Genomic DNA, 26,845 nt, shown 5'->3' with positions numbered 1-26,845 from the left:
CAGGCTCCCCGATGAGCAGAGCGCCCAACCCCGTGTTTGATCCCAGGAACCTGAGATCATGACCTGAACCAAAGGCAGAGGCTTAACCCACTGAGTCACCCAGGCACCCCAAGAACACTCATGCTTTGATGGAATAAGGATTAAAACAAACAAACAAAAAAAATTAAAAATTGCCTTCTGTCTAGCTCCAAAATTTAAAAGGATTTACCTTTCCCTGTAATACCTATGACTTCATTCTTTATTCAAATACTAATTTTAGGGCGCCTGGGTGGCTCAGTGGATTAAGCCTCTGACTTCAATTTAGGTCATGATCTCAGGGTCCTGGGATCAAGCCCCGCATTGGGCTCTCTGCTCAGCAGGGAGCCTGCTTTCCCCCTTTCTCTGCCTGCCTCTCTGTCTGCTTGTGATCTCTTTCTCTCTCTCCCCGTCAAATGAATAAGTAAAATCTTTTTTTTTTTAAGATTTTATTTATTTATTTGACAGAGAGAGAGAGAGAGATCACAAGTAGGCAGAGACAGGCAGAGAGAAAGGGGGAAGCAGGCTCCCCACTGAGCAGAGAGCCTGATGTGGGGCTTGATCCCACGACCCTGAGATCATGACCCGAGCTGAAGGCAGTGGCTTAACACTCTGAGCCACCCAGATGCCCCGAATAAGTAAAATCTTAAAAAAAAAAAAAAAAAAAAAAAAAAAAAAAAAAACTAGTTTTATAGACATTCTTAATCTCTCTGGGTCAATAAATGAAATAATTTAAATTACAGTTATGATAAAAAGCAATCTTTAGTGGCACTTGATACTATCTTATTAAAACCCACAATTACATTAAGCAATGTAGGGTTTATTCATTTTTGCAGACAATTCGGACACACACAGTTACCCCCGAGGTGCCTGTGTCCTGGGACTGCCGATCGTACCACAACAGGCCGCGTCCACGCACTCAGGCCTTCCGGAGTCCTTGCGCTTGAGCGCTCCTTTGGGCGGCCCCGCGAGGTTTCAGCGAGTCATCCCTGGATCCCATCCAGTCTGTACGAGACAGGACAGGAGCAGCGGAAACACCGCGGAGGAAACCGCTCTCCGCGGGCCAGAGGGTCGCGTCCCGAGAACACGCTGGAACCCTGCGGGCCGGTCCAGAGGGTCAGCACGGCCGGGCGAGCTGCAAGTCGGGGATTCGTCCACTTGAAGGGGTCACCGGGGAAATGCGGGGCGGGGGCGGAGAAAGGGCCAGAGGCTGAGGCCGGGGGACGGGGAGGCAGCGGGAGGCCCGGTGGGCTCGATCGTGAGGGACTGCGTGGACGCGGCACTCGCGGTGCGCCGGCGCCAACTGAGGACGCTGCGGGGCAGCTGCGGGAACGGCCCGCGGGCGCGGGGGAGCGCGCGCCGAGGGGGAACAGAGCCGGACGCCGAGACCCGCCGGGGCCGAAGAGACGGGGGCGGCCCCGAGGGACTGCGAGGACACGCGGAGGCCCGCGTCGGGGTCGGCCGGGGCAGGGCCGGCGGGCAGGATGCACGCAGCCCCCGCCGTCGGGGCTCCGGGGCAGGCGGTCCCGCGGGGTGCGGGGGGAAGGCGTGGGGGCGGGGAATGGCTCTCGGTTGCCCCGGCGACGGCGTCGGGGGGCGGAGTCCGGGGCGGGAGGCGCGGCCCCCTGCACCCCCCACTCCCCGCCACGCACGCCCGGGGTGGGGGGGACAACGGTCGCCCGCGCGGCTCGCGTGCAGTGGGCGGAGGCCCGAGCCCGAGTCCGGATCCGCGAGGGGCGGCGCGGAGGCGCGGAGGCGGGGGCGGCAGAGCGCCCCCCGCCGCCGCCGCCGGGTCGACGCAGGTGCGGCCGCCGCGGGGATGCGGCCGGGGTCGTAGGACCAGGTGCGGGTCGCAGGGGCGGGCGCGGGCGCGGCGCGGCGGGTGGGTGCGGCCCGGGTCGTGCTCCGGGGGGCCCGCAGCGGCGCATCTTCGTTTCTGGAACCTTCCGGACCTCTGTGTTTGTTTCGCACATGGCCGAGGCCCGGTGAATTGGGTCTAACGGAAAGGCCGGCTGCTGTGTTCGGGATCGCAAGACCTCGGGGCACCGGGCTGCGGCCCCGGGAGCGGGGGCGCCGCGCCAGACCGGTCCGCTTCGGGGTGATGACCGCGGCGCCCGCCCCGCATTACTGTTGGCCCTTGCTCGTGCCCCGCCTCCGCGGACAGCGGTGGGGTAGGGAAGACTCGGGGATGGAGACAGGGGCCCCCCTGGCGTCCCGAACCCGACTGTGATCCGTGTTGCGGGAGGCTTTTCCCGCCGGCGCCCCCCCACCCCGCACCTGACACTAAGCCCTAGGCTCTGCCCCGTTACCGGCATCGGGCAGAAAGTCACCGTTTCGAGGCCAGCCCTTTCCACAGAACTCGGCCCCAGATCAGCCCGCAGGCTGCGGCAGGATTTGTTCCTGCGTCTTGGTGTACCTTGAGGTCAGGGGAAGGTGGAAGAAAAATGAGGTTTGTCGCTATTTCTCAGGTTTTATGACTCGGCAACCCCTTCTTGCTTTCTCTCTTAGCGGGTGACGCAGGAGAGACGGGGCAGCGCCCTCCGCGCGTCGCCCACACGAGCGGGCAGGACTGTTCTGTGTGTAAAGTCATGGGGTGGGCGGCAGAGTGGCGGGAGGGACAGGCCCTCCCTCCTCTTACCGCACTTACTGCTTTCAGTCTTTCCCAGTTACCTATTTGTGCTGTAGGGGAGATGTTCGTTTTGCCATAGATATATTCTTATCCTCTCCAAGTAAGTGGAGGGCAGAACTGGACAGTTTGTTTGGCACGTGCGAAGTCCTCGCTGTTGTGTTTTGCAAAGTAGACTGGATGTTGTCTAGTGTGTTGCAGTCATGCGCTTTAAAACTGCACAGTTTTTTTTTTTTAAGATTTTATTTATTGGACAGACAGAGAGTCAGGCAGAGAGACAGAGAGGAGGAAGCAGGCTCCCTGCTGAGCAGAGAGCCTGATGTGGGGCTCGATCTCAGGACCCTGGGATCATGACCTGAGCTGAAGGCAGAGGCTTTAACCCACTGAGCCACCCAGGCGCCCAAAACTGCACAGTTTATTAAATCGGGTTTCTGTGAACCACATACTCCCAAACCAGATGGCCCCAATCGTATGGTACATTAGGTTGAGTTAGAGCCACCCAGAAATATCAGGTCCTAATTCCTGGAACCTGTACACGTTATAAGGAAAAAAGGGTCTTTACATATAATGAAGTCAAAGATCTTGAAATGGGGAAATTTTCCTGGATTATCTGGGTGGGCTTTAAACGCAAACCCAAGTGTCCTCACAAGAGAGGGATGGAGGAGATTTGTAGAGACAGAAGAGGAGAACGCAGTTCCACCACAGGCAGAGAGACGGGTGATGAGAGCAGGAGTCAGTGAGTGGTGCCCGGATCCCACAGCAGCTCAGAGAGGCAAGGAATCGATGCTTCCCTACAGCCTCCGGGGAGAGCACAGCCCTGCCAGCAACCTTGATTTCAGTCCTACGAGACTCTTCTGGACTTCTAGCCTCCAGAACAGTGAGAAAATAAATAGCTATTATGATAAGCCACCAAGCTTGTCGCAGGTTGTTACAGCAACTACAGGAAACTAATCTATATGTTAATTGTTATACATCACTTAAAATCCATCCTGTACTGATGGATATCTCAAAGCTCTCCAGCTGGGGCGGTGATGGGAATAGCAGTGGAGACTACCAAATATTTTCCTGAACCCTGTAAATCTCAAGGAAAAGAGTTAAAAAAAGGAATTTGGTCAGAAGTGAAAATAAATTAGGTGCATAGGAAAGAACTAACACAGTATTTGGACTCTCATTTGTATTCCCATTAATATATCACTTGTTTGCTCTGGTTAAGAGAATAAAGCTGACTTAACTTTGGTTCTTAGCTAATACGTTAATGGGTGTCCAACTTACGTATATTAAATTACAGTTGTAGACACCTGGGGATTGAGGTCCAAACCTAGGGAAAGTAGGCGATACAGAAGTGCTTCCATGTGTGGGGTTGTTAAAATCTGGCTGAAAGCAACCTCTAGGCATCTTGAGATTAACACACTTTGGAGTTTTCGTGGTGTAGGAACCAGTGTTCGGGTTTAATTGACTGACTTCTAGGACCCAGGCAGCTAATAAGCATCCCCACTCTTACTCTGCAGAGCATAACCGCAGTGTACATACGATGAGTAGCCCATCTGCTCTCTTTCTGAACTGCTTTTTGAGATAGGATTTTTATGCCACAGCATTCACTAATTTTAAATATCAAATCCAGTGCTTTTTAGTAAATTTACAGAGTGGTACAATTATCCCAGTTAAGTTTTAGGAAATGTCCATCACTCAAAAAAGACCCTTCATACCCACTTGCGGTCAGTCCCCTTTCCCAAACCCAGGACCAGCCCACCTTTGACCACCGGCCCACCCTGGAGTTGGTTCTAGTCCTTCTGCTGGGCTACTCCAGTGGCCTCCCAACTGGCCTCTACTTCCGCTCGGTGTGTTTGTCACTCGCCTGCTGGAAGAGCACATGCCCCGACTAAAATCCTCCAGTGGCTTTCCACTGTAATTAGAATAAACCCCGGCGTCCTGTTCATGGCACCGTGAGCTCTACACGCTGCCAACTTCACCACCACCTGCTCAGGGTAACTTAGGAGAGAAAGTGAGGACAAGTGCTCCTTTGGGCGTGACCCACAGTTGACTGTCCACAAGCAGGCTTCTCGCCCCACCTCGTCTACACGGCAGCCTCGCGGCTTCCTTTCTGTCCGTCAGCGGACGCTGAGCCCCTTTCATCTCAAGACCTTTGCATGTGGTGTTTCCTCTTAGAAGCTTCCCCAGTCCTCTGTGGGGGTGACTTCTTTCTGACATTCAGCTCAAATGTCACCTCCTCAGAAAGGCCTTCCCTGACCTTCCCTGACCGAAGTAGCCTCACGTCTCTGTGGACCACTGCCTGTGGCCTTTTCTTCACTGCACTGAGTCCCTCTCCAAAATTCTATCTATATTTTTAAAAGATTCATAGGTAGTTTTAATGTTTTTTTTTTTAATTTATTTATTTGACAGACAGATCACAAGTGGGCAGAGAGGCAGGCAGAGACAGAGAGAGGGGGAAGCAGGCTCCCGAGGAGAGAGCCCGATGCGGGGCTCAATCACAGAACCCTGGGATCATGACCTGAGCTGAAGGCAGAGCCTTTAACCCACCGAGCCACCCAGGTGCCCCAGTTTTAATGTTTTTTTTTTTTTTAAAGATTTTATTTATGTATTTGACAGATAGAGATCACAGGTAGGCAGAGAGAGGGGGAAACAGGCTCCCTGCTCAGCTGAGAGCCCTAAGTGGGGCTCGATCCCAGGACCCTGAGATCATGACCTGAGCCAAAGGCAGAGGCTTAACCCACCGAGCCACCCAGGCACCCCGAAGCTTATTACTTTTGATGTGGGAAGAGTAAGGAGAGCATATCCTCCAAACATAGTCCTCTATAGTAAATTACTGCTTTCAGAGCCATTAGGCAGTTTTTGTTCCCTTATTACCGAACACTGATTTTAGGGACTGGATCAATGTTCATCGCCACCCCCAGTATAGTATTGAATCTCTTCACCCACAGCCCTAAAATCTGGACTGGAAGTTTTTGCTAAGAAGGAGAGGAAGAGCTAAAAGGAGAGCATACATAAAAGCAGAGTCCTGCCAGAGCCGGAGACCCAGCAGGTAGACTCCAGCGGAGGCACAGTGCATGGCAGGGGAAAGGGCTTTGGGTGCCAGCTTTAGTTCAGACTTCCAAATTTGAATAAGATATGATAGAAGGGTTGATTTGAAAGGAAATTCTTTTTTTTTTAATTTTTAAATTTTTAAATTTTTTATTTTTTAATAAGCATATAATATATTTTTATCCTCAGGGGTACAGGTCTGTGAATCGCCCAGTTTACACACTTCACAGCACTCACCAAAGCACATACCTTCCCCAATGTCCATAACCCCACCCCCCTTCTCCCAACCCCCTGCCTCCCAGCAACCCTCAGTTTGTTTTGTGAGATTAAGAGTCACTTATGGTTTGTCTCCCTCCCGATCCCATCTTGTTTCATTGATTCTTCTCCTACCCACTTAAGCCCCCATGTTGCATCACCACTTCCTCATATCAGGGAGATCATATGATAGTTGTCTTTCTCTGCTTGACTTATTTAACTAAGCATGATACGCTCTAGTTCCATCCATGTTGTCGTAAATGGCAAGATTTCATTTCTTTTGAAGGCTGCATAGTATTCCATTGTGTATATATACCACATCTTCTTGATCCATTCATCTGTTGATGGACATCTAGGTTCTTTCCGTAGTTTGGCTATTGTGGACATTGCTGCTATAAACATTCGGGTGCACGTGCCCCTTCGGATCCCTACATTTGTATCTTTAGGGTAAATACCCAGTAGTGCAATTGCTGGGTCATAGGGTAGTTCTATTTTCAACATTTTGAGGAACCTCCAAGTTGTTTTCCAGAGAGGTTGCACCAGCTTGCATTCCCACCAACAGTGTAGGAGGGTTCCCCTTTCTCTGCATCCTCGCCAGCATCTGTCATTTCCTGACTTGTTAATTTTAGTCATTCTGACTGGTGTGAGGTGAGCTCATTGTGGTTTTGATGCTGAGTGATATGGAGCACTTTTTCATGTGTCTGTTGGCCATCTGGATGTCTTCTTTGCAGAAATGTCTGTTCATGTCCTCTGCCCATTTCTTGATTGGATTTTTTGTTCTTTGGGTGTTGAGTTTGCTAAGTTCTTTATAGATTTTGGACACTAGCCCTTTATCTGATATGTCGTTTGCAAATATCTTCTCCCATTCTGTCAGTTGTCTTTTGGTTTTGTTAACTGTTTCCTTAATTGCACCCAAAACCATAAGATACCTAGGAATAAACCTAACCAAAGAGGCACAGAATCTATACTCAGAAAACTATAAAGCACTCATGAAAGAAATTGAGGAAGACACAAAGAAATGGAAAAATGTTCCATGCTCCTGGATTGGAAGAATAAATATTGTGAAAATGTCTATGCTACCTAAAGCAGTCTACACATTTAATGCAATTCCTATCAAAGTACTATCCATCTTTTTCAAAGAAATGGAACAAATAATCCTAAAATTTATATCGAACCAGAAAAGACCTTGAATAGCCAAAGGAATATTGAAAAGGAAAACCAAAGTTGGTGGCATCACAATTCCGGACTTCAAGCTCTATTACAAAGCTGTCATCATCAAGACAACATGGTACTGGCACAAAAACAGACACATAGATCAATGGAACAGAATAGAAAGCCCAGAAATAGACCCTCAACTCTATGGTCAACTAATCTTCGACAAAGCAGGAAAGAATGTCCAATGGAAAAAAGACAGCCTCTTCAATAAATGGTGCTGGGAAAATTGGACAGCCACATGCAGAAAAATTAAATTGGACCATTTCCTTACACCACACACAAAAATAGACTCAAAATGGATGAAGGACCTCAATGTGCGAAAGGAATCCATCAGAATCCTTGAGGAGAACACAGGCAGCAACCTCTTCGATCTCAGCCGCAGCAACATCGTCCTAGGAACATCGCCAAAGGCAAGGGAAGCAAGGGCAAAAATGAACTATTGGGATTTTATCAAGATCGAAAGGAAATTCTTAAAGATTGTAAGAAACTGACACTAGAAAGATCCCTCTGAAGTATTCTGTAGCAGGTCTGGCAAGAGCTGATTTAAAGATGAAAGACTACAGGTGTAAAATTAACTAAATTTCATATACTAGCTCTCCTTCCTCATGACTTAAGGACCGCACTCAAGTCGTCTTTGCTGGGATCAGAGATCCTGCAGAGATAGACTCAACAGAGCATGGTGACTGAGTGCATGTAGATTGCATAGATGAAGAATTAAGACACCGAAATGTCTTAATGTGGGAGGTTGGGTTTATGGTGTCTCTATCTGACAACACCCTAGAAAGCAGATTTGGCGGGAATATGAAGAGACAGATGTAGGATGAAATGAATTTAAGATGACTGTAAGCATACGTGCAGAGGTGGTAAGGAACAGATGTTCAAATTTATCTAGAGCCCCAAGTTTATTTTTTTATTAAAGTCACATGAAACCGCTGGCAGCGGTGGATTGCCCTCATCTGGCTCTGCTGTTGACTAAAATCCCTTGTGAGAAGTCATCATATCTGCGGTCTTCTATCTGCTGAATGTTTTCCATAGGAAGGCATAGAGTGTCCAAGTTGGAGAAGATTATAACGATCTTCTAGGCCACACTCTGCCCTTGAGAGGACACCCAGTGGCAGTTGTCATCCCAGCAAATGCTCACCTCCTCTCAACTTGAACACCTCCCAAGGATGTTCTCCACATACAGGTTCAAGGTGCTGTGGCTCTTAGAAAGTCCACCTCCTCCCTGTGCAAGAACCTACCTCCTTCTGTTCCTTAGTCCTACTTCTGCACAAGGGATGTTATCCAGTATTTTTCCAACATGGCGACTGTGCTCTTAGACTCCACTGAGATATGCCGGAAACCTTGGTGGTTTGTCATCTCAGCTCTACTGCTTAAACTTTATAGACCTGTTTCTGACTCACCAGATAGGAATTCTGCCCAGCAACTTTTCTGACCAAGCCCAAGAGCTGTTGCCGGGTCAAGGCATCTCCGAGCACTGAAAAGCAATCTAAATGGTGAGAAGATATTGAGGTGGTCTATTTAAGTCAGTCCAGACTATACTTAGAAAGGTCTGGTCTGGAAAGTTCTGGGCAAGGTGTTTACTAGGTGCATTGTCATGATAATGCGTGTGAGATTTATAATACCAAAACCAGCACGGGACCACTAGGGAGCATATGCTCACATGTGTTCCATTGTGTAAACATAGCCTGGGTAAATGCCGTAGGTTATCAATTCAAATAAACTTTCATATATAAGATAAGCTCAAAGGAAAAAGAACTCAAAGGTTGTGGTGGTGGTGGTGGTTTTGTGTGTGTGTTAGGTATTGTCAGGATCTTAGGTGATGAAAATGAACTTGCGAATTGTACTTTAAAAAATAATATGTTTTAGGGGTGCCTGGGTGGCTCAGTGGGTTAAGTCTCTGCCTTCAGCTCAGGTCATGATCCCAGGGTCCTGGGATCGAGCCCTGTATCGGGCTCTCTGCTGAGCAGGGAGTCTGCTTCCCCCTCTCCCTCTGCCTGCCTCTCGGCCTACTTGTGATCTCTTTCTCTCTGTCAAATAAATAAATAAAATCTTTAAAAAAATAGTATGTTTTAGATAATGAAGAATGGTTATATGTTAATATACCGATTTTGAAATATTTTCTTTTGCAGGTTTTAATAGGATAAGTGAAAATAAGAATATCCATATATTAAGGTATCTCTTGTTTTACTTTGAATTATATTTAATGATTGTGAACATACACAACCGATACATTAATTTATTGTATCTATGCCTATATGTAATTGATTTTTAGAGCCGGAAGCCTTGAGCTTGCTGAATGCCTTGGCTGGAATATGTAAGATAATAAAGCTACACGGTTCTCTCTGCGGTTTTCAAACCATTCAGCAGAGCATCTGCGTTCCATAAAGGTGTCTCTGGGGCAGAGAGGAGGGTGTGTAGTTGGGGCTCTGACGATTTAAAGAAAGGCTTCCTCTGCTTAAAAAAGGTTTGGAAAACAACTGCATTCTCATTTAGTAATGGTGGAAATGGACGTTTAGAGAGAAGAGATTTGCCCCTGCTCTCACAGGTAACCAGTGACAGAATTACGTTTCCTGATTTTAAATCCTGTGCTTTCATTCTGCCTCTTTACAAGACAGCGCTGTGTCCTAGTGGAGTCCGTCTTCAACAGCTTCCTTCTGCATTAGATGGTCATATCCCTGTGTTTACTCAGTGCTGCTTAACCCACTCTCTTTGAGGTTAGTGGACGCATCTGAAACTTAACAGCTTCTCTCCCTAGATCATGAAGACAGGATTGTTCATGCTTCGCTATCCTGCTGTGTGACAGCAGGTGCGTACGGATGAGGCACGCGCTGTGTCGTGAGGCTGCACGCGAGGTTGGGGTTAGGGTTAGGGTTATGAGGTACACGCTCTCTCTCCCCATCCTGAAGAGCTTAAATACTGTCCTCACAGTCACAAAGCCAGTAGATCACAGAGCTAGGATTTGAGACCTGATAGTCAAGGAACAACCTCTGGAGAGAAAGAGTGCGATGGACAGAGCAGACATAAAGACCCTGTGAGGTCAAAGAGCGTGTAACAGTGACTCGGGCAGTGAAGGTGGCACTGACCGTCCTCACTGCGTTTCTGAGATGGCACCAGCCTTCGTACGTTGCAGTCTGGGGCTGCCTTAGACATTCTAAGGAAAACACACCTTCACACTCATTCTTTGAGAGTATGGGCCCATTTTGTAAAATCCCCAGCCCCGGGCCTCTGCGGAAAGTGGGGTGGCTCGGCAGCCTCAGGGCTTGAGTCATTAGTTGAGACAGAAAGTCTCAATTGAGGTAAAAAGGCTTTTTTGGGGGGTCTGTAGTTTCTAAGGCTTTTTCTGCAACACTGCAATCGCATTACCAGAGTAGAATCTTCACCTGGCCGTTAACTTGTCAGAAATATAAGGCTTTTTTCAATGTGAAACTGTTCATAATTTTAAATCCAGGGGAATTGTTCACAGTCAGTATTGGGCAAATCTGAAGAGGCCAAGATCTCAGTTTCGTCCTGTGCTCAGAGACTTGATCAAACACATGTCAGTCATGTGTGATGATCTCCAAATCGACAAAATGCAGCATGTTAGCACTTTTATCTTATTGTGGCCAAAAGAACCCTTTCTTTTGCCAGAAATCCTTAGTAATTTAATAAGCTTTCTACTCGAAACTAGGAATAATGTTTCAACTCTCGCTGTCATGAAAGTGGAGAAACCCTGAGTGATTTGACCAAATTGAGGTTACAGTCAGTCTAAACTTGTAAAAATGTGAATTACAAATACTTTTTTAAAGACCGATTTTGTTAATAGAAGTACTATACATCTTTAAAAATCAATGTTTATTTAAAAATTTATTTAAAAACTCTTTTTTAAGTAAATAAACCTATGCTGTCTTCTTTAAATGATTATTTTTCTTTTCTTTTTTTGAACTGTTAATTTTCTAAGGAAACAATTTCCCCGCAAAGGTCTGCCACTCTTCAGTGGCCTACTACCTATCGGGGGATACTGAATTAATGAGTTTATTACATTCACCATCTTATCCAAAATAAACAATTTTTTTTTTAAGATTTATGTTTTAGTTTTAGAGAGAGAGAAAACGCAAGTGCAGGAAGAGGCAAAGGAAGAGAATCTTGGAGCAGACCCCGCTGGGCGCAGAGCCCCACAGAGCTGGTCCCAGCGCACATGAGCGCACTGACCCCAACCAAAACCAAGAGTCGGACGCTTAACTGGCTGAGCCAGCCAAGTGCCCCCATGCTTGGTTTTTCATAACAGATTATTCTAAAGTCAAACCTCCTGCTTTCTTCCCTTGTCTCTTCTCCACCTTTCGATTTCAGTTCGGCTTACCTCACTCGTAGGTTCTGTTTCCTGCTTGATACCAGAATTTCGGTCTCCAGCAGAGAGCATCAGTGAACGCGTGGCTTCCCAACACTGGGCTGTGAGTCTCCATGTCCTGCTCATTCCTCTGTGGTTTTGATCTGTCTGTATTTTATAATATTCACATTCTCAGTAATTTGAATTTTCTAAGTGTCTTTCATCATCCTGAGGAATCCCCAAATGCAACATTTTAGTGTGTAAGTTATATTATACAGCAAATACATGATAAAACTTGTTTAAATGAGAGCCCCCCCCCACCATAGCAATCTCTTCTATTTAGAACATTTGAATTGCCTAGCAATCTTGACTAACATTCCATTTCTTCTAATTCTTCATGGAATGTCTTCCTATCTGCTACTAATTTCCTAAAAATGATAGTACAAAACACATTAAAGTAGAATTTATCTAACTGTGGTTTTGACAGATGGCACTTCAGTAATCAAAAAGGAGAAACCGTGAGTGAAATAAAATGGAGTTCTGTTCAATGAAAATTCTCTTTTGCTCACAGGGTTTAAAAAAATGTTTACTGGGACGCCTGGGTGGCTCAGTTGGTTAAGCGGTTGCCTTCGGCTCAGGTCATGATCCCAGCATCCTGGGATCGAGTCCCACATCGGGCTCCTTGCTCGGCGGGGAGCCTGCTTCTCCCTCTGCCTCTGCCTGCCTCTCTGTCTGCCTGTGCTCACTCTCTCTGACAAATAAATAATAAGTAAAATCTTTAAAATAAAATGTTTACCTCTCTGCTTATAGTCGTAAATTACTGTATAAATAATAAGCAGTATGTCATATATGATCTTCCTTTTCCCATCATTTTGATGGTCCTTGCCTGTATGTCTTTAGTTTTTTCCAAGAAAATTGGGATTCTGATTCATTGCTTTGATTTATTGTTTTTCTGTTTTCTACCTCAATAATTTCTGTTTGTATCTTTATTATTTCCTATCATGTGCTATCTTTTGTTTTGCTTTTTTTCTTTTTGTGTTAGAGATTTCGTTCCCTTTTTGTCATTCTCTCATTTTTATTGAAACAAGTGTGTAAGACCAGGAATTCTCCTTTTTTCACCGCTTTATGGTGTCTCAGATGCTCGCGCACTGTGCTTATTGTCTTTATTGTTTGGAAATTCTTTAATTTCCCTTTATATGCTCTTGAGCACACAACAGTAATTTAATGGGAGGTCTTTGAATTTCTAAGTACAAAGGCGTTTTTGCTTTGGGGTTTCATTTTTCCTTTCTAGTTTTATGACCTTATGACCAGAAAATGTTTGTAACATTTTTACTTTTATGAACCTGCTAATATTTCTTTTCTTTTCTTTTCTTTTCTTTTCTTTTCTTTTCTTTTCTTTTCTTTTTTAAGGTGTATGTATTAGAGAAAGAGAGAGAGAGGGAGAGAGAGAGATATGCATGTGCCAGGGATGTGGGGGCAGAAGCAGAGGGAGAAGGAAAGAGAGACTCCCAAGCAGACTCCGCACAGAGTGTGGAGCCTGACGCAGAGCTTGATCTCAGGACCCTGAGATCATGACCTGAGCAGAAACCAAGAGTCTCTTGCTCAACCAGCTGAGCCACCCAGGCGCCTGTGGAACCTGCTGATCTTTTATTTGTGCCCTAGAATATTACTGGTCCTTGTCAGTGCTCCCTCCATGTGTGCTTGAGCAGAAGGTATGTTCTCCGTTACCGCGTGTTCTGTTTGATCTTATTGAAGTCTACCGTGGTGAGGATTTCTTCTAAATCTTTTATACCCTTACTTACTTTCTGTCAGTGTGACCTGTCTCATACTGAACAGCCCGTTAAGGTCTCGCTATCACTGTTTCTAGCCCTTACTGCATCTCCTGTAACGGATGTTTTCTCTACGGGGGTGCTGGGTTAAATGGCACAGAAAGTCGGTTGTACCTTTATTGTGGGTTGTGGCTTCTCACGTTGTCTTATGTGATGCTCTGCCTTGAGGACTACCTGGTCTGGTAGGTATCAGGATTTTAACTGGTGCTTTCTTACTGTTTTCATTCTCCTGGCAGATCTTTGTCCATCACTTTATTTGTAGTCTTTTTGAATCAGTGCCTTTAAGTGTCCTTTTGTATAGAGAAAGACTTGAAATTTTTAAAAGCTGATTTCAAAATCCTTTGAATAGGCAAGTTAAGTCCCATCATGTTGAGTGATAAGACTTTTATGTTTGGTCTATATTCTGTCACATTTTTCTTACATTATATTCTAGGGATAAAACTACTATGTATTTTATTTACCGTTTTTTTTTTTAATGTTTCTCCTTTTTCTTTGAAAACATTTTTTTGTTGGGGCACCTTGGAGGCTGTGAGATCCAAGCTCCCCGATGGGTTCCAAATGCAGCCTGCTTGAGATTCTCCGTCCCCCGCCATCCCTCTCTGGCGCTCCTCCCTGATCTGGCTCTATATAAAAAAATGATTTTTGTCACTTAAGAAGGTTTGTATTTTTATTTTAGTGGTAACCTTCACATAAATACTTATTGTAATACACCTATAAACAGACCCTTTTTCCTCTTACTGAACTCTGCTTTCTGTCATTTTAAATGGTATTTTTTGACAACCAGTGGTCTTCTACTTTTCCCCTTTTTTAGTTCTTATCTCCCCATTTCAAGTTGCATTTGTTCTCTTTTTTCCCACACATAATATTTGTATATTATTCTTCAGTGCCATCACTCTAACCCATGTTTTAGTTTTGGTTTTACAACTGAATAGGTAACATTAGCCATCAGACCTTCTGCACACTTTCTCCAGTTATTTTTTTAAAGATTTTATTTATTTATTTGTCAGAGAGAGAGAGAGAGAAAGTACAGGCAGGGGGAATGGCAGGCTAAGGGAGAAGTGGCTCCCCACTGAGCAAGGAGCCGATGCAGGACTCGATGCGAGGACCATGGAATTAAGACCTGAACCAAAGGCAGGTGCTTAACTTACTGAGCTACCCAGGCATCCTATATGGGTTTCTGTTTTGGGTTTTTTTTTTTTTTTATGTTTATTTTCATCTTTTTTCCAGAGTTCATTTTGGAAAATTTCAAACTAGAAAACAAAAGATTTTCACCAGTTGTTCACGATTTGCCATATTCACCTGTCATCTTCTGGTCCGATGAAGCTCACCTCCTCTTGCAGATTCCTCAGAAGGGGCGCATGCATACAGTGTTCTGGCACATTCAGAACTGTTTTTCTGTGGCTTTGACTCTTTCAAAAATCCTGGCTGGATATAGTGTCCTTGGTTTCCACTTTCTTTTGTTTCTTTAAAATACTGCTCCGCTATTGCCTTGCTTTGTATGTTATTTTTGCATAATATGATGCCATCTTGATGTTCTTGCCTTTGTAAATTCTTTCTTTCTTTCTTTCTTTTTTGCCCGAAGGCCCTTAGGATTTTTTCCATCTTTAAATTCTTAATATGGTTTTATTAGGGTATGTCTCAGAGTTGATCATTCTTGGTCACTATTCCCTAGTGTGAAAAGGTATAGTAGATTCAGGCCTTCCTTTATTTCTAGGAAACTTTGTTTGGTCATAGTTTGAAATAATAGTTCCATTTCACTGTCCTGGCTTTTCTTCTTCAGGGCACCGGCGATGCCATGTCCGGGCTCCTGTGCCTGCCCCGCCCCCCGCTCATTCACTTCCTCTCTCCGCCTTTTCACTTGTTTTCCTCTTCTGTTTTCATTCCAGTCTGTTCTCCCTTGGTGTCCCCTGTAATCTGGGCTTCTTTTTTGGTCCAATATGGTCTTTTTCTTCTCTTTCTTTCCTGACCTCAGCCAACTCTCCCTTCCTTCCTGTTTGTTTGGTGTGTTTCTTGGTTTGACATTTCTGATTCAAGGCTGATTTTTCACATGCTCAAATGCTGGCTTGGGAATATCTCGTCGGGTTTGCACCAGTAGCGTTACAGTTTTCTCTGACTTCATGTTTGTCAGTGCAGTGAGACGGGGACACTTTTTAATCAGCAGATTTTATTCACATTTTCTGATATTTTTGTAGTAGTTTTGTGGACCTGGCCTGCTTTTATCGAGTCCTTGTGTCTTGTGGACAGGCTTGGGTTTGAGGGCGCCCTCCCTCTTCCGGGCACCTTCTGTAGCGTGTGGTGGTGCATGAGTGGGGGTGGAAAGAGGCTTGGCTTATCTTGCTTCTTTTTGTCTGTCGGTGCCTGAACTGTCCCTGCTCCCTCCTTTGTGACCATGTCTGCTGCGGAGATCACCTCTTCTTCTCCAGAAACAGTGCTCCTTTGAGGTGCTACTTCTGGGTCCCCTCATTTGCAAGCCATCACCCAGTAGCCGGGGCTGGGGACTACCCAGTCGCAACCTGAGCCTAACATCTGGGCTTTTCCTGTTCCATTTCTGCGGTGCGTAAGTCTGTGCTGCTTTTCAGCGCTCCGTTGTCCTCTGCTCCTTTTAGGTTTTCCGGCCTCGCCCCTCCCATTCTCCACGCGTACATGCCCACGGGGCTGGCGGGTGGGCCGTAGGAGCAATCTGGGAACACATTTTGCCTCTGCTAACAGATAATTTGAAGGTTGTCGTATCCTCTGTCATCTGGGGTTGCCGAAGGCATAGAGCCCATGTGCTTTTATTCATTTGTCGTCCTTACTGATTTTATAGGTTTTGTTTTGTTTTGTTTTTTTGAAGATTTTATTTATTTATTTTTGCCAGAGAAAGAAAGAGAGCAGTCACGACCAGGGGCAGGAGGGGCAGAGGGAGAAGCAGACTCCCAGCCGAGCAAGGAGCCCACACAGGACTCCATCGCAGGACCCTGGGATCACAACCTGAGCCAAAGGCAGACCCCAACAACTGAGCCACCCAGGCACCCTGATTTCGTAGTAGTTTTCAGAGGATGAGGGGTGAGATTGAGAATCAGGCCACCACCATCATTCTCCAAACCCAGGAGTCCTCTTGGCCTAATCTAAAATTATGAGCACTGTTTGACATTAAAGAAGTTGTTCAGCTTTTAGTAATGATTTCCAATTTGCTGATTTGGGATTTATTTTTATTTATTATTATTTTTTAGTTTATTTCTTTTTACTGATTGTGACTTTTCACTAAGGAGATATTTTCTACCATTATTTGACAATGTCACTAGAGTGCTAACCACTGTTGTAATTAAAAAATTAGGTTTTGATTTTCAGGTTGTCTTCAGTAAGCTACTTAGATATTAAAAGCAATAATTTCTAAAATAAGATGCTATTCACTCATTTTATGTAGTGATAATATATTTATGTATAAGTATTTTTCTGGCGAAGAGTTATTACTAAATTTGAAATATGAATGGAGTCAGTCCCTCTTCTATGAATTTTGTTCTCATAGTACCTTATTAATAAAGATCGAACCCCTGTCTTATAGATAAGAAACAGAAGAATCGAAAAGGGAAGCACTCGTATTTCCAGATTCTTTAAGAAGAGGTAGCAGTATTTAATATGGAACCAAAAGCTGGTGAATCAAATAATGAAGATCTTTTATCAAGCAGTGGTGTCACATCCAATGGAGGTGTGTGTTCTTTATCAAACGAAATGGGAACATTGGAATTAAATAGCCTTCATAATATTTATTCAGGCTGTTGTTTTTTAGTATATTTTGGTTTTTACTGCAGACCACAGATGGTGGTCATGAATGTTTATTGTTGAAAATTCTACTTTGTGAGGCAGAAACTGTTTAGTCTTTTAAAAATAGTGTATCTGTTTTTTAGCAAATGTTTACATTACTTTTTTGGTCTAAAAATTGTTTCCATGTTGAGGGACTACAAGGTGTTCCATGTTTCCCTAACGCCTTCTCTTCCCCGGTCCGCTTGAAGCCCGATTCCTGCGTCAGTTTGACCCTTTCCCGCTCCCCACGCCACCCCGTCCTGCGTGCTCCTGGTGTAGGCGGTGGCTCTCGAGTCCAGTCTTCCCCCTCCGTCTCTACTGACCTGGTTCCGGCCCCTTCCCCTCCCCCTGAACCCATCTCAGTCCAAGGCCAGGGGCAGCTGGCAGGAAAACAGTAACAGGAGTGATAGATAGGCAGAACGATGCAGGGCAACTGGGAAGGAGTTGGTGTTGACCTTGCTGCGAAGCGTCATGGGGGAAGCCGGGCAGGCACAGCCGCAGGAAGCTGCTACCAGCCTTGGGCTAGAAGGACCACGAGAAGAGGAAATGTCAGGAGGGCGGGAAGGCAAGAGCTCACACCACCTGCAGCAGGGCTGCGGGAAGGGGGCTGCAGTGGTGTGGGGCGGGAGCAGACGCCCACTGACGGCCAGAAGCCCAGCTGAGGCTGGGAGAGGGACTGGTGCACAGTGTCTCCGTCCTGCAGCCTCTGGATCTTCCCAGCACCTCCCTCGGTGGCGTCCCAGGAGAGGGGCTGGGAAGGCAGCCTGGGGAAAGTAGCTCACTGCGGCAGCCGGCAGGACGGAGCGCTAGAGGACAGACCTGCCGGCAGTCAGGCCAGTGGCCTGCACGCTCCCATTGCTTGCCCTGCCTGGCTCGCTCATCCAGAAGAATGCACCCAAAGTTTATTCTCAGTTGCAGATCTGTTGTCTTACTGGTCTGCTTAACCACTTTTATTTCAGCACTTATTTTGAGAAGACTTTGCTTTTTAGGCTGCTTTTACTGTCCTGAGGTGCCTCTGTCCCCTCCATGCTGCCGTGCCCATCTTCCCGCCCAGTTCCGCACACGCACATCCCTGCACACTCTGTCCCTCGCACTCATCAGGGCTGCAGCACTTAGCTCCTGGGTTGTCTCTCCCTCCTCAGGCTCACCATCATCCCAGGATATCACTGTCCCGTCTTAGACCCATCTTAGACTCATCTTAGAGTTTCTTCACCTTTTTAGTTCTTCTCACCTTGACATTGACTCTAGCCACACCCACTTCTCTTACTTGGATCTTATTACCAAGAACTGTTAGACTTCTGAAATCCAACCCCCTGTCTTCTAGCCCTGTCCCTCCCTCCCTCCTAGAGCACCTGCTCTTCTGCCTCATGGAAGGAGGGATTCTCAACCATGGCTCCGTGTCAGAATCACTTTTTGAGGTTTTAAACACTCATATGGCTTAGAGCCACACCTAGAGACTCTGATTCAATAAGTCTGGAATGGGGCTTAGGTACCAGTGGATTTTTTTTTTTAAGGCTCCCCAGTTGACCCTGATTTCCAAAGAGGGTTGAGAACAACTGCTCTAGATTCTGCCATTTTCTCCTAAATTAAAACCTCTTCTTATCCTCACTTTCTTTTTTGTGTCATTCATTATTTCAGCCAGCCTCTTGCCGGTCTCTTCAACTTCCTCTTTCTCTTACTCTTTTGTTGCACTCTTACAGGAAAACCCCCATCTTTATCAGGCTGACTGCATTCTCCATTTTCCTACTGGGTTTCCGGAAGATTCTGCTAGAGAAAATATACAGACTGCGGATTTCCCGTCAGTTTGCCGCGTCACCGTCAGAGTCTCCCATCTCATCTCTCTCCTTGATCCTGCTAGAGGAGACTCACGAGCTTAGCCAGTTCCCTCTCCAGTTTCCCTCAATACTTATTTCAAAATTATGCCATTCTTAGGTACTTCTTTCTCACAGATAACTTTATTTCCTAATTTCCTAAGGACATCTAATATCTGTCCATCCATTTCTGCAAACTACTGCCTTCTGGCTTTTGAATCCAGTAGTCCAATAAAATCACTCTGGCCAATGTGACTTAATTTTCTCTTTTTCACCAAGTTCAGTGGCCTCTTATCCCCCCCAACATTTTGTTTTGAAATTTTTTAAGCTATTAAAAAGTAGTACATTGAATACCTTACACTTGGTGCAGCAGTTGTCAACATTTTTATATTTGCTTTATCTCTGTATGTATGATTTGTGTTTCACTTACCTGAAATTGAAGGCATCATGGTTCTTGCCTCAAAATCTGAACATGCATCTCCTTCGATAAGGATGATTTCCTACATCACCACATTATCATGCCTCAGAAAATCACTGTCAGTGCGATGTCATCTGATTTGCAATCATATTAAAATTTACGCAGTTGACCTCATAAAAAGTCTTCCTTGGTTGTGTGTGTGTGTGTGTAACAATAGCAGAGATGAATTGTATTTAGTAGTTGTTCCCTTCATCCTTGCTCCGTTGTTGTTTCTCACGGCATAGGCGTTAAGAGGCCGGACTAGCTGTATTATAGAATATCCGACATTTTAGATTTCTCTGGTTGTTTCTCATCTTTAGACTCGGGTTAAACTCATTTGGCAAGAGCTTGTGAATATCCTAGTGCTAAATAGTTTTTTATCCAGGGGTCGTGGTGTCAATTGAAGATTCTTGCCCGAAGCAAGGATTACATTTTTGATTTTCTAATTTTACCATAGTCATTAGCTGACACTCCTCAGGAAAGAAGAGCTTCCCCTTCATCATTATTGCCCTCCATCCGTCTGTAGATTGTCCTTAGTTCAAAGTCCTATAATGCATTGCTGCCACTATTGGTTTTTTTTTTTTATATCTTTTTAGAGATTTTTATTTTTTCCTCAAGTTTTTTTTAAAATTTATTTTTTATTTATTTTCAGCATAACAGTATTCATTATTTTTGCACCACACCCAGTGCTCCATGCAATCTGTGCCCTCTATAATACCCACCACCTGGTACCCCGACCTCCCCCCCAACCCGCCACTATTGTTTTTGGTTCTCAATTGTATCGTGTCTGGCCAGTCCTTTTCGGCTGGTTCCTGTCCTTAGAACGTGACCCACTTCCCTGCTTTCTGGCACATCCGAACGGCCCCGGCTCTCACTGGGTTTGACTTCTTCCCCCAGGCCTGGAATGAGCCATTTCTCTAAGGAGCCCAGGTTCCCTTCAGTAGAGAATAATAATAAAGAATCCAGAGTCTCATGTGCATATTGCTACTGAGGTATCATTTTTGTCTGGAACATTCAGTGGATAAAGCTTCAAAATAGATTTTTTTTTTTTTAAATCTCAGATTCGCATGGATGACTCACATTCAAATCCGGTACCATGGAGTCCTCCTCATCTTCCCTCATTCCATGTCTGCATCTCCCCTACCGTGAAATTCTAGTTTCCAAAACCCTCAGCACATTTGTTCATTTTCTCTCTTGCACAGTCCATACAAGAGTTTCCGAATTACAGCTGCGCTCCCACCGGGACACGCTGGCGTTTAAGAGAGTCTCTCTAAGCCCACGCACAGAGGGCTGCGCTCTGAAGTCATTTGAAGAACTGTCTTTCTCAGTGGCATGTTACAGACTTACTATAAAGTTTCTTCCTGTTAGTGTTCAACTTCATTTTATTTTTAGAATATATAAAACAGGTACCTGGCTCCGAAGGAAAAGCTTAGCGGAAGGCACTTCGGTGGAGTTTGGCTGCGGCCCCTCTCCCTTCCGCTGGATCTCCGCCCCTCCCTGTCCCCCCGGAGAGAACCATTTTCTGTGTTTTATTGTTTTATGTTTATATTTCGTATTTCTGTATGTCTGTTCGGTTTTAATCTTCCAGTGTCTCTTTCCACGCCTCCCCGGCAGACGTGTGCACGGGCCTGACCCGATTGCTCCCGCTCCTCCTCTCTTACACAGAGGAGGGATGTTAACCTATTCAAGGGACAACTATCAAGGCGTTTATGGACATATGTTCAAAGCACCACAGTTTGCCCTCTGGTCACAAATTATTTACTTTTCTCCCACATGCAAAGCACATTCTCTCTCTCCCAGGAAGGCCCTAACAGTCTCATCCTGTTACAGCTTCCGTCCGTTCAAAGGCCAGAACATCCCTATTGAAACTAGATTCAGGTTTGGATGAAGCTTTTCAGTTGTACAGCTCCCTGAGTCGCGTTCATCATCTGAAGACCCGTGACAGCCGACGTCCAGTGGCAGACCCGCATCTGTCAGAGCTACTGCTCCACACGGGGACAACAGGAGGCACAGGGTCTGTCCCAGTTCTGAAACCCAACTGAGCACAGGCTGACCATTCCCAGATTAGCGCTCAGGCCTGGGAATCACTCCCCCTCATTCTTGGTGCCTTTTTCTGGACTCTTGGGTCAACTCTGAGACGTCCTCTCTCTCTCTCTCTCTTTTTTTTTTTTTTTTAAGATTTTATCTGTGTAATTGAAAAGAGAGAGCACGTAAGCATGGGGAGGGGCAGACGGAGAAGGGGAGGGAGACGCAGGCCCCGCACGGAGCTGGCAGCCGGATGCGGGGCTCAATCCCCACCCCAGGACTCTGGGATCTTGACCTGAGCCAGAGGCAGCTGCTTGACTTACTGAGCCTCCCCGGGGCCCCATGAGAACTCCTTCCTTTACATGAAGGGCAGCCTGTGTGTTCAGCCGGGGGCTCCCCAGCCGGCTCATGGGAAGGCCTCTTTCCGTCTCACACTCTCAGTCACTCGGTCCAAACCGTTGCTGTTTCTTGAACATAATTCTCTAATATCTTTGTGTTTCTTCTGCGACCCTTGCTGGGTTTTGCTCCCTTGTCTTCCCTTTAAATACAGGTGTTTCCTTGGAGCACTCTCTTCGTCCTCTGTTTTCCCTTTATACACTGCCCCTGGATCATCCCGTTGACTTCAGGGGTTCACTAGAACTCAGATGCTGATGGTTCCCAAATTCCTGCTCCGAAGCAGGCCGACTCCTCGACTCGTAAATGAAGCAGCCTTGTTTGGAGGTTGAAGCGCGAGACCCCTGAGAGCTCTTTGACACCACCCGGGCTTCTCCTTCCCACATGTATTTCTCAAGTCCATACCCTGTGTCCGACCCCACTGTCTCTGCTTTAGGGTAGACACTTGCCATGTCTTGCCTGCGTCGATGAAAGCCTTCTCCGACTTGATTCTCTCCCTCAGTTTCATCCCCGTCCAGAGCATTCTCCACACTGAAGCCGGACGGCCTTTTCAGACCTCAAACCTAGTGAACTACTCTCTTACTCTGAAATCCATTTCATGATTTCAAGACAAAAGTCAAGCTCCTCGGCATGACCACAGCGTCCTTCGTGCTCTGGCCTATATCTTCATTCTCGGATCTGGCTACTTCTTTCCTGTCAGGAATATCTGTGCTGTCACGAGCCTCCTCACCGTTAGTGATCGTGCTCCCGCGGCCTACACTGCCCTTTCTCTTCTCTTTAATATACTTCAAGGCTCATTCCACTCGGCTATCCCTTGATCGCTATCAAGTAAAACTCCCTCCTCCTCCCAGCTCTGCTTTTTCCCTAGTGCTTGTCTCTCTCAGAGCTCTTCCCAATCCTTTCCTGGTCTGTTTTCCCCCCCGAGACCTGGAGTATCTTCGGGGTTCACTAAGGAAATCACCTGGGAAAATGTTGACCACAGAACTATTTTATTAGTATGTTGATTAGTTCATTCTTTAATATTTAGGTTCTTCAAGCCCGTTTTTTATGTCATCTATTCGTGGCACAATCATTGAAAACACGGCTTCAGCTGCGACATTGACACAAATTCCTTTTTTCCCCAAATATGAAGTGGAACTCGATTCTCCTAGAAAAGTCATCCCGTACCCTGGAAAGGAACACATCGAACGTGTTTTGGAAGAATATTCACATCAAGTCAAAGATCTGCAGAGAAGACTGAATGAAGTGAGTTGTGTTCTTTCTTTTCTTCTAGAACTTGATGCCGTTTGGGGATGGCAAGGAGGCATGTTGCCTTGGAGCAGAACCTAAACCTACTGAAAGAAACACTTAATGATAGATTTATTGGTTAAACTTACTAATTTGGCTTATGCCTTCTGTTTCAGTATTAAGAATTGAACACATGAAGTTTATATGCTTATTTTTATTTTGTTAATAGAATGCCTTGGTTTCATGGCTAATCTTAATTAAACTTGACTAGTTCAAAATATTATAATTAATGATGTTTATCTGTAATTAAGTAATTGGTCCAACCTGCTGTCCTGCTATCATGTTATCTTGTTTTCCTTTTTCTTTAATTTTTTTAAGATTATTTCTTTATTTGAGAGAGAGTGCACAAGCTTGGGGGAGGGGCAGAAGGAGAGGCAGACTCCTTGCCCAGCAGGAAGCCTGACACGGTGACACGAATTCAATCCCAGGACCCCTCAGATCATGACCTGAGTGACAGATGCTTAACTGAGCCACCCAGGCGCCCTGATACCTTGTTTTCCTTTACAAAACAATTGTGGGGATAGGTTTTTAGATATATGTGTCTACATAATAGCTAAATAATATATAAAAGTTATTTGCTATTTTTTTTTATATTTGCTAAAAATTTTTAAGTGGACCTTATGTAGAACGAAGCCAGCTTTAGGCAGATTTACAGTTGTAAACTGGGTCCCAGGAGTCTGTGGTCTGAAAGTGAAACTCACCATCGTACTCAGAGCCTTTCATGATATCACCCCTCTCTGTACATTGTAGCCTCATCTACTACCTGTTCCCCAAATGCACCCTCCATTGCAATAATGTTATTTGCTCTTCCCTGGAGGTAGCGTGCTTTTCTAGGGCTTCATGCTTTTGTGCAGGCCATTTCCTCCTCTTTACCATGTCTGCCTGGCAGATTCTTATTATCCATCAAGACTCAGCTCAAGCATTTTCTTCTCTGAGTCCTTTGCTCTAAACAGCATTAGGAACGCTCTCTACACAGCTGTCGCCCTGTGTGCACGTCTGCTGCAGTATTTAGGTCATGTCACTGTATTCATTCGTTAACAAATTGTTCTCCCTCATTCAGACTGCGTAAGCACACTCGGGAAAAACTACAGCTTTATTAGGTGCTGAAATCATGTGCTATTGTATTATGTGCAGTGATGCAGAGATGAGGAAGGTAGGACTCATAAGGGGTTCGTAGACTTGAAGAGGATCTGGCATATAAACAGTGCTAATTCCTCACGGTAAGTGCACTCGTGAAGTGGGGGACGGGTGGGTGGACGGATGGATGAAGCAGAGACACGGGTGAGGGAAAGAAACTGTGTCTTAATTCATTTCCCCCGCCCATCCTCTGGCAGAAAATCTGACACTTGATTGGCTCCCCGTAAATATGTGTTACATCGCTAATAAATAACAGGGCTGTTTGGAGACTTGTGATATTTAGCACGAACTTCCTATGCAACAGGTGTGCTGGGTGCTGGATGTATAAAGATGGAAAAGATGTGGCCGTGTCTGTGTACACATGTACGGTCCGCGGCTGAGATAGTTAAATAGACAATGGAGGTAACCGTGAGATCTGTGCTGCAGTCGGGGAGGCAGTGACGCTAAAGTCACTTGCTGCTGACGCTGCTTTTCATATTTGACTTTCCAGTAACACTTCACACAGGTGATTATCCGCTGCCTCTTGAAGCACTCTTTTCTCCTGGAGAAACTCTTGATTTTCCTTGAGCTTATTTGCCTTCAGTTTCTTGTTCCAACAAAACCATCTGAAAACACTCAACAGTGAGCCCATGGCTTCTGTTCCCATCTACATGCCAGTACATGCTCAGCTTATATTTCTAGTACGGACCTCTCCCCTTAGCTCTGCGCCGGTTAGTATACCCATGTACCTACCTGACATTTCTACTTGAAATGTTTCTGAGGCTCCGCCAACTTAGCCTTCCTAGCGAGATACATGAACTTCCCCCAAACTCACTCTTCTCCCACTGTCCCTTTCAACTATATGTGTGCCACCTTTACATAGTGGTACGATCCCATCTTGTTTCATTTATTCTTTTCCTACCCTCCAACCCCCCCATGTTGCATCTCCACTTCTTCATATCAGGGAGATCATATGATAGTTGTCTTTCTCTGATTGACTTACTTTGCTAAGCATAATACCCTCTAGTTCCATCCACATTGTCACAAATGGCAAGATTTCATTTCTTTTGATGGCTGCATAGTATTCCATTGTGTATATATACCACATCTTCTTTATCCATTCGTCTGTTGATGGACATCTAGGTTCTTTCCATAGTTTGGCTATTGTGGACATTGCTGCTATAAACATTCGGGTGCACGTGCCCCTTCGGATCACTACATTTGTATCTTTAGGGTAAATACCCAGTAGTGTGATTCCTGGGTAGTTCTAATTTCATCTTTTTGAGGAACCTCCATGCTGTTTTCCAGAGTGGCTGCACCAGCTTGCATTCCCACCAACAGTGTAGGAGGGTTCCCCTTTCTCCGCATCCTTGCCAGCATCTGTCATTTCCTGACTTGTTAATTTTAGCCATTCTGACTGGCATGAGGTGGTATCTCATTGTGGTTTTGATTTGTATTTCCCTGATGCCGAGTGATATGGAGCACTTTTTCATGTGTCTGTTGGCCATCTGGATGTCTTCTTTGCAGAAATGTCTGTTCAAGTCTTCTGCCCATTTCTTGATTGGATTTTTTGTTCTTTGGGTGTTGAGTTTGCTAAGTTCTTTATAGATTTTGGACACTAGCCCTTTATCTGATATGTCGTTTGCAAATATCTTCTCCCATTCTGTCAGTTGTCTTTTGGTTTTGTTAACGGTTTCCTTTGCTGTGCAAAAGCTTTTGATCTTGATGAAATCCGAATAGTTCATTTTTGCCCTTGCTTCCCTTGATTTTGGTGAGGTTCCTAGGAAGATGTTGCTGTGGCTGGGGTCAAAGAAGTTGCTGCCTGTGTTCTCCTCAAGCATTTGGATGGATTCCTTTCTCACATTGAGGTCCTCCATCCATTTTGAGTCTATTTTTGTGTGTGGTGTAAGGAAATGGTCCAATTTCATTTTTCTGCATGTGGCTGTCCAATTTTCCCAACACCATTTGTTGAAGAGGTTGTCTTTTTTCCATTGGACATTCTTTCCTGCTTTGTTGAAGATTAGTTGACCATAGAGTTGAGGATCCATTTCTGGGCTTTTTATTCTGTTCCATTGATCTATGTGTCTGTTTTTGTGCCAGCACCCTACTGTCTTGATGACAGCTTTGTAATAGAGCTTCAAGCCTGGAATTGTGATGCCACAAACTTCGGCTTTCTTTTTCAACATTCCTCTGGCTATTCGGGGTCTTTTCTGGTTCCATATAAATTTTAGAATCATTTGTTCCATTTCTTTGAAAAAAAATTGATGATATTTTGATAGGAATTGCATTAAATGTGTAGATTGCTTTAGGTAGCATAGACATTTTCACAATATTTGTTCTTCCAATCCATAAGCATGGAACTTTTCCCATTTCTTTGTGCTTCCTCAATTGCTTTCATGAGTGCTTTATAGTTTTCTGAGTACAGATTCTTTGCTTCTTTGATTAGGTTTATTCCTAGGTATCTTATGGTTTGGGGTGCAATTGTAAATGGGATCGACTCTTTAATTTATCTTTCTTCTGTCTTGCTTTTGCTGCATAGAAATGCAACTGATTTCAGTGCATTTATTTTATATCCTGACACTTTACTTAATTCCTGTATGAGTTCTAGCAGTTTTGGAGTGGAGTCTTTGGGTTTTCCACACACAGTATCATACCATCTGCAAAGAGTGAGAGTTTGACTTCTTTGCT

At 45.2% G+C, this 26,845-nt stretch overlaps 1 protein-coding gene across 8 annotated transcripts in view; it reads left to right on the top strand.

Annotated features, from left to right (window-relative positions):
* Positions 1-1,696: 1,696 nt before the first annotated feature.
* CCDC158 (coiled-coil domain containing 158) overlaps positions 1,697-26,845 on the top strand; it is a 93,503-nt gene continuing 68,354 nt past the window's right edge. The window contains exons 1-6 of one of the 8 annotated variants that reach the window (XR_006606729.1): positions 1,697-1,858; positions 9,283-9,325; positions 9,765-9,867; positions 11,480-11,580; positions 16,830-16,973; positions 22,782-22,999. Coding sequence is in view for 7 of the 8 variants with exons in the window: in XM_045079901.1 (XP_044935836.1) it covers positions 16,904-16,973; positions 22,782-22,999 (288 nt within the window). In the remaining variant the exon portion in view is untranslated. Of the gene's footprint in view, positions 1,859-1,894; positions 2,465-9,282; positions 9,326-9,764; positions 9,868-11,479; positions 11,581-11,868; positions 11,975-16,829; positions 16,974-22,781; positions 23,000-26,845 lie in introns of those variants that run through there. The other 7 variants (XM_045079902.1, XM_045079901.1, XM_045079896.1 and 4 more) reach the window with 7 other exon arrangements.

Source organism: Mustela putorius, unplaced genomic scaffold, assembly GCF_011764305.1.
Source record: "Mustela putorius furo isolate JIRA1106 unplaced genomic scaffold, ASM1176430v1.1 tig00000430_pilon_pilon_pilon, whole genome shotgun sequence".
NCBI classification, from domain to species: Eukaryota; Metazoa; Chordata; class Mammalia; order Carnivora; family Mustelidae; genus Mustela; species Mustela putorius.
Note: the sequence above shows the minus strand (reverse complement) of the source record. Positions and strands in the feature narration are given on the sequence as shown.